General features: G+C 47.9%; 1 protein-coding gene across 5 annotated transcripts in view; it reads left to right on the forward strand.

Moving 5' to 3' along the window:
- GMIP (GEM interacting protein) overlaps positions 1-1969 on the forward strand; it is a 64104-nt gene extending 62135 nt beyond the window's left edge. For all 5 annotated transcript variants that reach the window (XM_074854632.1, XM_074854633.1, XM_074854634.1 and 2 more), the window contains one exon: positions 137-1969. In XM_074854632.1, the coding sequence (XP_074710733.1) occupies positions 137-633 (497 nt within the window). In that variant the 3' untranslated portion in view covers positions 634-1969. The remainder of the gene's footprint in view (positions 1-136) is intronic.
- The last annotated feature ends 8235 nt before the right edge of the window (positions 1970-10204 follow it).

The raw sequence follows: 10204 nt of genomic DNA on the forward strand, positions 1-10204 counted from the left end.
ATTAATGACGCTGTTAGAGGGAGGTGTTTTAGCCTGCTAATTTCTTCCTAACAGGAAAAGCAGTCATCAGCCAAAGTTGTTTGTCGGAGTAACCTTGTCTCACTGTTCTAAGATAACTGTCTAATTTTTTGTTCAGAGATGAATGCAAGTGTTGGCTCTGAGCTGGAGGACCTGGAGGACTCTGTGCAGGAAAAGACAGACAGTGACTCGGACACGGTCCTGGGGACCCAACCCAGGTGCCATTTCAGCCGACAACCTGTAAAATATATTCGAGCACAGGCAAAAACAAAACCGGTCATTCCCAAGTCTTCCAGTTTGCCCTTGAGGACTACCACGTTAGTCAACGTGGCAATGGAGTCTGGTGCAGAAGGCAATCCTGCTGACAGCAGCTCCATGACAAAGGACGTCCCAGAGGAGAGCACGAGGAGAGGGAACAGCTCGACCGACACAAGCACACTCAAGCACCGCTCAGGAGGGAGACAGCAGCTCAAACATTTTGAGATCACGCAAGAAACCGCCAGGATTGTCTCAAAGTTTAACCTCGATGACACTTCTGCATCCCCTGAGCCTTCTCTGGAGAGCGTGGGGTCAACTGAAAAAGCAGAGGACCTCAACCCAGGGACATACCTGTAGAAAAGCCCCAAGGGGTAACAGATGATAGCAACGGGAAGGGAGAGGGGACTGAAGCCCCACACCTGCTGAAGGAAGGAACGGCAAGGGGGTAAGAAGAACGTCGTGTTTGTATTTACCGTGCAGGCTGAGAAAAGATATCTGCTGTGGACTACCTGGCAGGCTTTCAGCTAAGCCAGGATTTGCTCTTTATTTGTTAACGAACCCACAGAAGCAACAAGAAGCAAGCCCGATGGGTCACTCTCTGCTGAGCATGAAGGACAACGTGAGAAGCAGAGGAAACACAGACTGCAAGGCTAGAAAGATGTAGCCAGGAAGGAGGCAACGGAAATGTAGGACAGTAGACAGAAAACGTTCCCAAAGGGTCATTTTCTGGCAGCTGTAACAAGCACTGACTTTTGTCATTTTTATTTCGCAGCATTTTTGAGTGTAACAGAACAGAGTAACAGGCAAAGCTCATCTACTCTGGATCCTTCTGCTTCCGTTACTGGAGCTTCAACTTGCTCATCAGCACAAAACCATTCTGTAAAGGGAAGAGACACTGCCCTACTCTGAGCCGGGCCCCATTTCTCCAAAACATTAATTCTATTTCCCTCAAAGCACATTGAGCTTCTGCAGTACTCCCACGGGAAGCTGCTGCCGTCGTGCAGGCGGCAAAGCCCTGAACTCCCAGCGGATACGAAGATTTCTTGGGTCTAAGCCCAGCTTGCCCTGACTTGCTGGGTCTCCGCCTCACCTGCCCGTGGGTTACCCCAATGCTCTTCTCTGCCTCCCGGCAGCGGATTTTCTGTCCAAATTTTCGCATGAGGACGGGGAGAATTTTGTCCTATAGTGCCATCTCGTGACACACGCGTGGGGAAGGCAGGGCCTCCCGTGCCGCTCGCTCCTGGGGACACCTCTGCGTTCTAGCACGGGCAGTGCTCCAGATTGCCTTGGCCACTGGTTGTGTACAGAGCGTGAAATTCAGACAACAACGGAAAAACCTCTGCACAGGGGCAGATTTCTGTGCTCACCATCCGCTGCAAAGGCACAGGGAGGTGCATAGAGACACCAGAGCTAAACCCTAAAGGAAAACATTACACTTCCCCCAGAGAGCTCGGGACCTTAAGCAATCTGCTTCACAAATTTCTTTCGTCTCATCAACAGACTGTTTTGTCTTGTTTCTCACCAAGGCTGTAAAAGAAATGCTAAGCATCTATTGTTTGTGTTTGTACAGTTCAGGCTAAAGAGAGCTTGCATCTCTGGAGCAATGTATATTTGTTAATATAGTGCTTGGAATTCTTGAATACTAAATTATCTTTTACTGTAGAACTTCGGTAATAAATTACTGGCTGTTTTATTATAAGCTTATCCTGTATTTGTTAAATGTGAATAGGGAAGCCTTGAGTAAACACTTACTGGACTACTATTAACAGTGCCAAGTGCACTCTGGTCTCTCTAAAACCAAGGTAACGCTTGCCCACAGGAATTTATAATTTGAGGAACCAGCAGAGCTAGAATAATATCCCTGGTAAAACCCCTCGTTTCCTTTTCCTGGTGCACGCTTAACTTAGAGATTCACTCCGGGCAGAAGTGCTGGGGTTTGTACAGTACAACTCCTGCCATCCACCTCTGCTCTCCGCTTCTCCTTCCAGTGGGCCAATACATACAAAAATGCTATTAGAGAAAACAGGCTCGCTCTTACCCCGTAACTCCTCATTACTCGCTGCTTTCCACAGAGCTGGTAATTTGTTGAGGGAAGGAGCTGCCAAAGCAGCGCTTCCAGCCAGAGCTGCGTGGCCGCCAGGTCCCACTCGCGCCGGGAGAGCTCGAGCGCGGAGTCTGAAACATCCCTCCTCCCGCTCGGGATGGGGATTTTGTGTCACCCAGCCACAGCCAAGATGGTTTGATTTGGAAACCGAGATGCTGAATTTCAGAAGAAACTTGGCAGGGAGGGCAGCGTCATTTCCTTAATTCCTCTCACCTCCCTGAGGCTGCATCGTCACTTCAAAGGACCAGACCCGGCTCTGTTTACCTACAGCAAGGGAGAGGCAACAGTCCTGTGAAGCGCTAAGGAGGAATAACCTCATTTCCCAGTTCAAAGTAGGAGCAGAGCCCTTACAAATATCTTATTTTCACAGCAGCACCTTACACCAGTAACCGCCTGACCCCTCAACGCACAGCCACACCACAGAGGATGGCAGCGCTGCCCCGTAACTGCTACACAAACCCAGAGCAACCCTCCCACCAAACCTTTATGAGCCAAACAACCAATAAACCGATTTCTTACTCCAAGCATTTTGTTTTGTTTTTTTAAATCAGCCAATGTGAATTCAGAGCACAAAGCACCCAGCTCATCAGCCAGTCAACATGCTTCTGAGCATCAATCACTCCTCATCAAGTAAATTAAAAGCCCCAGGTCTTCACAAACACAGGTCTCAGCTGGGCTGCATTCGCTGGACTCGGAATTGAATGAGGGAAGTTCGAGCACCTGATAATTTTAGGCAGGGACCAGAAGATTCCTTTTTCTTGGAAAAACTAGAGTTTGTAATTTGCTAATCAGTGTTTAATTGCAACCAGGCTAGTAACAATTCTGCCCCAAATTTCCTGCCCTCAAAAAAAAGGAGCTCTTTAGTTTGCCTTTATCCTTCTAAAAGCAACCAAAGCAGGTGGATCTGCAGGTATCAGGAGTCTTGAGGAGAAAACCTGCCAGGTATTTCCAGCAGAGACTGCTGAGGGATCACGTTTTCAATGTTCCAACAAAGCACAGAAGAGCAAGGTAAGAGGCATTACATTTTTTTTAAGGACCCCAAGGCTTTGGTTGGATTCTTGATCCCATCCTTCTCTTTTTTTTCCTTTTTTTTTTTTTCTCCCAATTTTTCAGTTTTGTGCTGTTGTTATTATCTCCTTGGAGAAGCTAAGTGGAGATTAAAACACACCTGTCAGATATTTCTTAAAATTACCTCCGGAAGGAGAGTCTTTGTGAAAAAACAGACAGTTCAGGTCATTTCTTAGCTGGGAACAGGCTCCATCCACAGGTGTTTCCTTCTGAACCATTAGTGCTGCCCCACCTTTGACCCAGCACCCCTAGAATATAAAGGCAGAGACCTCAGGTCTGCTCTTGGCCTGGGGCTTTGATGGAGGAACATGGGAGTTCAGTGGGTTTTATTTCTGCTTTCCCAGGAGCAGGTGCTTCCTAGGAGATCTTATGCTTTGTAGTATCTCTTCTTCAAGGGTAAGAAATACTCAGTTCTTAGGGTGTGCCTCTCAAAGTGTGATAGAGGGGTTGTTATTTGTTAAAACCAATCCAAGTACTGGGGAGCATCCCAAGAAGCTGGTGTCCCTTTGTAGGTCATCTGCCCCTTGCCCCGAGGGGTCAGGGGGTGTATGTGCTCCCAGAGAGCCAGATCTCTGGGTAGTGTGTATGTACGTGCACCCCTTGAGTATGTTCAGTGAACGCTTGCAGGGAGGTGGAAGCATTTTTTTATAGAAGGGGTTGTTGGGTGTTGGAATGGGCTGCGCAGGGAGGTGGTGGAGTCCCCATCCCTGGAGATATTTCAGAGTTGGGTTGACCCAGCGCTGAGGGATCTGGTGGAGTTGGGAACTGTCAATGTTAGGTTGATCGTTGGACTGGGTGATCTTCAAGGTCTTTTCCAACCTGGACGATTCTGTGAGGTGAGTGGCTGCTGGATGTCACTGTGAGCAGGTAGGAAAGGCCTTTCCTTGAGTGTGAGAAGCTATTTATGGATTATATACAGTTATAAAACAACAAGTGCTGTCATCCAGCAGCCAGCTTGGGCACAACTTGGGCTTGGCTTTGGGTGGGAGGTTTAATTCCTCACGAGTGAGCAGCGTTCACGTTACCCTCGTGTAGGGTGCTTCCTCGCTCGGTTATCGCTGAAGGTCAGCGTAGGCCGTTACGTGCTGCCTTGCTGCTCTAGCAGTTACCAGGAGGTACCACATTTACTCTTATTCCTCCTAAACTGTTTCGTTGTCCCACCCTATAGCAGCAGGAGTTGGTGTGTATATTGTTGTTTAGCAGCAAATGGGATTATTCCTATCTATACCTTGGCCGTTAACACATCTGGAATACTGTGGTGTATCAAATAAGTCAGTAATATTGCATTCTTGTTTTATTTTACTGTGGAAGCTGTCTGCCAACAGGCAATTAGCAGAGTGGATGAGGTAGTGAAAAGTGAGCTCCTCTGCATGTCTTGCTGGGAGTTCACGCTGCTGCAGACAAACAGCTGTTGTTTTCCTCTTCTCTCCCCATCCTGCCCCAGTATGTTTTGCAATATTCTTGGTTTTGTGAATTTAGAGAGTAACGCTACCTATAACATATGGGAGAGCAAGTAAACCAGGCAGGCAGGTTTCTGATCAGCCAAAACTCCCACATCTGAAATTTAGAAAACGCTCTGCTCGGGGGATTTCTGCTGAAGATGCCTGGTGACAATGTGCTCCCATCCCCTCCTTTGTGTCACAGCAGGCGTGCCCGCAGGCGTCCTACACCTCGGGGCATCCAGGAAGAGCATGTGCGAAGGAAGGTCTGGAACGAAGCAAATCAAATATGCATGTCTACCCATGCAGGCCCACAGCTTGGGGCTGGAATCCTTTCAGGGCACTGGCTGCTCTCCTCTATCATTTATTTTAAAAAAAGCTGTGTGGAGCTGTAATTCAAGCTTTGCTTAGACAGCGAGTTTCAGATACTTGGCATCCAGGGCTCTGGAGAACAGTCAGTTTTGTAGGTATCTTATAAACGGGTTTCAAGGGAGTTGTATTTTTCAGTATAAATCTGTTTAATAAATGAATGTGTAGACTTCCTATGCCCTCTGCAAGAATGACTTAGCTCTTGCTACTTCTAAGAAAAATATTCCCTTAACTTTCTTCTTGCTTTGCAACAGAAGGTGGCATCTGAAGTAATTTTTTTTTTCCACTAGAAATGTGCCTAAAAGCTCAAGGCTTTATGAAGTTAGTAAAGCATCACCAAAAATGATCAGAAGTTCAGGAATTAAGTAAACAAAAGTAGAAAAGCCTGTTTCATTTGTAATGGAAACCTTGAATGTTACGGGCCAGACCGTGGCCTGAATACATCAAAATCATTTCGTTACCTCACACTTACTAACAGGCAAAGGGCAAAGAGAACCCAGGCTCTGGTGGGGAGGGCAACAAAAACTGGGTGGTTTGGGCTGCTGAGCGGGCAGCTGGGTCTGCCTAGGAGAGCCTGTTGTTAGGCCAGGCCTGCAGGACCAAGGCAGAACAGGGATGGTTTGATAGTTGTTGCTGGAATGTGTTTGGGGGGGAAAGGTCTGTAAAGGAAGGCTTGTGCTGAATGTAACTTTTGCTCATTTAAAGGGGGGGGGTGTGTGTCATTTTTTTTCCCTGTGACCTCACTCGTGTGGGAGCTGATTCTTGAGGAAAAAAATTTAAAACTTGATTCAGTCCATTGATGAAGCAGTTGTGGGTATAATGAAACGTTCCCAGAGTGAGCTGAAATCTTCACCTAACTGGGGAAAAAGCCACGTTGCTGAGGATTTGCCTTGACCGAGACTGCCCCGGGGTCACCTCTCTGGAGGAAGTCACCTTTCTTAGAAGGGCCAGATATTCCCTTTTCTTCCTCGGAGCAGCTGTGCGTCAGTCCCTGATGCTCTTGTTCAAGATAAAGCTGCCGTTGTGCTGCATCTGCTTCTTCTGTAGCTGGAGGCTTTTCTGAATTGGTTTTGTTTTTTCTTTCTAGACTTAAGCAGAAAGGCATGTTAAATGCTTTTTATGACTCTCCAGCCATAAGCTGCAGGCATCTGACATTAAACCAAATGGAGACACGGGGGAAGTGGGTTTTCAGAAATAATCCCTGTAAAAGCAAAGGCTGAGGCACGCGGAGCGCGAGTGCCTGTAAAGTTCCCCGACTTTCCAGCGAGTGCCAGCTAAAGAGGGAGACTTCATCTCGCTGGGTGCCAGCCAAGATCAGAGGAGTTCGGAGCGAGGCAGCGTGCGGCCGCCTTGCAACCGGAGCCTGAGCCCAGGGCTGCCAGCATGTGGTTCACAGGAAGGGAATTTCCACCCGGTTTTGTTTTTATTGACAATAGTGTGAAGTGCCAGATGAAGTTATCTTTGGGTGAAGATGAGGCTGAGTCCTCCTTCAAAAACACAGCATCCCGACTTGATTTTAACCTCGCTGTGGCTTCTAATAATGTGACATCATTCAGGGGCCAAGCTAGTCTTTCTCTGAACTGCTGCTTCTGCCTTCAGCGCTGCTTGTCTCGAGTAGGATAATCTCCTTCTTCCTGTGTGAATTAGGAGGAGCAGCAGCAGAGGGGCCCCTAGACCATCCCGACTCCAAACAAAACACCGCTGCAAATAACCCTCTTCCCTCCCCTACTCTGTTTTCTCTCCACTGCTGCAGAACAAATGTTTTCATCTTGGGGTAACTGTGCAGAGGAAGTCAGCCCACCAAAATCCCTCTCCAGGGTGGTTGTTACCTGGGGAAGGTCAAAGTGCTGTTTGCCAGGACAGGGGTGTGTTGAGGGAATATCCCGGCTGTTCTTTCTCAGCTGTTTTCCCATCTTGTCTGATAAGGCAAAGGTGACAAGCACAATGTTCTGTTTTGCTTCAGCGGTCTCCCCACTTCAGTTTAAGGTGTTGTCTACAATATGGAAATGCTTTAATTCAAAGTGTCCAAACGCAGCCAGAGCAAACCTCGGGAAGGTGAAAGGGGGAGAGGAATTTTCCAGGTTGTTTGTGATTTATTCTGGAGCAATTGATTGTAAATGGTCGCGAGCTTGTTGGAGGAAAAGAAAATGCCTGTTGTAGACAAGGCTGCAGCGGGCACGGATTTCTTCCTTACCTCTTTGTTGAAAAGTATTCTTTGATGCTGGAGGCTTGCAAACAACAGCTCTGCTCCACCTCGGAGCTGGCTGCATTTCAGCAGCAGTGGGTGTTATGAAATTCCTGCATTTTTAACGCTGATGTATACGCTGCTTCCCATCGAAAGCTCTGGTGGTTCGCTGGAGTTGGAAGAGCGGTGTTGTCGGTTTGTTGTACTCCAGGGAGTGCTCCTCACTGAGGGTCTGGGAATCTCTGGGCCAGTTGGGACTTGGGAAGTATTAATTTGAGCAACTGGTTCTCTGCAGAGATCTGCTGGGGGGAGATGACGACATGACTCCTTCCAGAAGGTTTTTAACATTCCTGGGATTCCAGGAGAGGGGTCTTGGGGAAGAAAAAAAACCCTTCAGATTGTCATCTGCAGGAACAGTCACAGCTATGAGCCTTGAAGAAAAATATTGGCTTTAGGCTTGTTTGAAAATGCAAAATCTACTAAAACAATTAACTTCACTTTGAAAAATAGAAGTGTAATAAAGGGGAGGCAACCATCTGTTGTCTTTGGAAATGTTTCTCTACCAATTCTCTGCTGGGCACCAGAATGTCATCAGATCTGCCGGCTGCATCAAGATCAGGTTACTGGGGGCTCTGAGCAGCCTTTTCTGCTTGGGGGGACAACGCTGCACAACACCCTACGAGCCCCTTCGGAACTGGTGGAAGTGGGGAAACTCACAGAGTGACTGGAGGGGAAGGGGGGAGACAGAGGGGCTGGACACGATGGGTGTGTGGTCTCCTTGGTCCTGCCTGTGGCTGGTACTTGATCCCAGGAATATCGTTGTGGGAAGATACCTGAGCTCAGTCTGTAGGAAATCACTCCATGGTGGCAAAAGCTGATGTGAGCTTTCAGGTGGAATGATTTTTGACTTTGCTGGTAGCACCCTGAAAGGGTGTGCCGGGCCCAAACTCCTGCAGATCATATGGCTAGAGATGAACTAAATGGGTCTTGGTTCTTTCAAATATCCCCAAAACCTGAAAACACACAGAATCCCAAACTTCTGTTATGTAGAGGGGTAAAGTGGTTTTTTTCTAGACAAAGGGATTAGAAAAACTGATGTTAACGTCAGGACGTTGAAACCTGACATATTCTCTCACCCCCATACGCAAGCAGATACCATTTGTGACAGGTTTATGTGAGCCCCGGCCTGATCCAGTCTGACAGTTCTTGTACCCCCTTTGTCCCCACTCCGGTGTGTGGGGACTGAGTTGCAAAAGTGCTTCTGACCCTTCGTCAGCGCCGGGTGCTCGAACTCGCTGGGTCTGTCTGACGTGCTGAGCTATTGTGATGGACTGTTGACACTTCAGCTGAAACCAGTTACGCTGGGCTGTTTCCCTGATTGCTCTGGGTGTTTCTTTATGAAACCATCGCCTCTAAAGCACTCGCTCAGTGCTGCTTTGGAACCTTAAAGAAACGAGTAAATCAAAAGTATTTTTAGACTGCTGTCATCCCAAACTGCACGTGCAGCTTCCTAACTGCCCAAAGCCTATCGAAGCCAGTGCTGCAGCCAAATGGTTGCTCTGACCTGGGTTTGGCTTCTCGTGCACAGGCGTGGAGCGTTGGCTCAGCGACTTAAAACCATTGCTGGCAGCACAAGTGCTGGAGCAGACCAAAAGCGGGGCTGGAAAAGTGGGGGGGGGCCTGTTTTATTGCAGCTTGGACTTGGGTCTCTTTGGTCTTAATAATGTAACCAAAAGGATAATAAATACCTCGTGGGAAGGTGAAGGATCTGCCCTGTGTCACTTTAAGACACTTCAGATTTGAAATGGCTTCTTGTACCTGTAATATTGTTGTAAATCTGTCGAGCTCAGTAAGAACTTCTGGCTCGCTGTGTTACGACCAGACTTCTTGGTAACTTGGTTGTTTTCTGAGAAAGCAAGCTTGTTAACTATAGATTTATATTTTTTTCCAAGAAAAGATACTCTGGGATACCTGTTAGTACAACTTTTTTTGCTGCTCCTAAAAACACATACAGAAGTCTTGGGAAAGGCCCCTGTGTCTTGTGGGTGGCATCATCAGTCTGAAGGTGTGCAATTCGTAAGCAGGTGGCAACGATGGGCTCTTTCTGAGTTTTTGGAGCCCTCATGAGCTTTCTGGCACGACTCTGCCCTTTGGAGGCTGCAGGGGGTAGGGGCAGAGTTTAGGGAGCCTGGTGCAATTTTCAGTTTTTGCAGGACTCGGTAGTTGCCCCCCTGCTATCTCAGCCTGGCCTAGTGACCCGTCTTGTCTTCTGGCGGTGTCACTGCTGCTCTGCTTCCCCTGACTGGCTGCCCTGCTCTGTTAATGTGTCCTTGGCTCCTCGGGCCTATCTCCTTCCCCTTTGTGCTGGGCTCTTTGTAAATCCCCTGCCTGTTTTACATAACACTGCCGGGCTCTGCCAGGCTCTCCGGTGGATCTGACTGGCAGCAGATTAGGGTGGTGCTTGGTGATAACATTGTTCCTTGGGAAACCCATGATGGTAGGAGGAGGGTGGGAGAGTAGGAAATTGGAGTGGAATGGGAATTGCTGGGGCCTTTGCAAGAGCAGCAGGCATAAATCAAAATGAAGGGATGCTGTGAACTTGGTGGGATTTTTTCCTTCATAACTTATACAGCTCTGGTTCGTTAGCCCTAAATGTGCTGCTGGTGTTTGCACAGTACTCAGCAGGTGAGATCATCTCAGATGTGTCACGGATTAGCTAGACTGCCATATCATAAACATGAGCTCTTTTTCTAGCAGTGGTAT

This window comes from Strix uralensis, chromosome 38, assembly GCF_047716275.1.
Source record: "Strix uralensis isolate ZFMK-TIS-50842 chromosome 38, bStrUra1, whole genome shotgun sequence".
Taxonomy (NCBI): Eukaryota; Metazoa; Chordata; class Aves; order Strigiformes; family Strigidae; genus Strix; species Strix uralensis.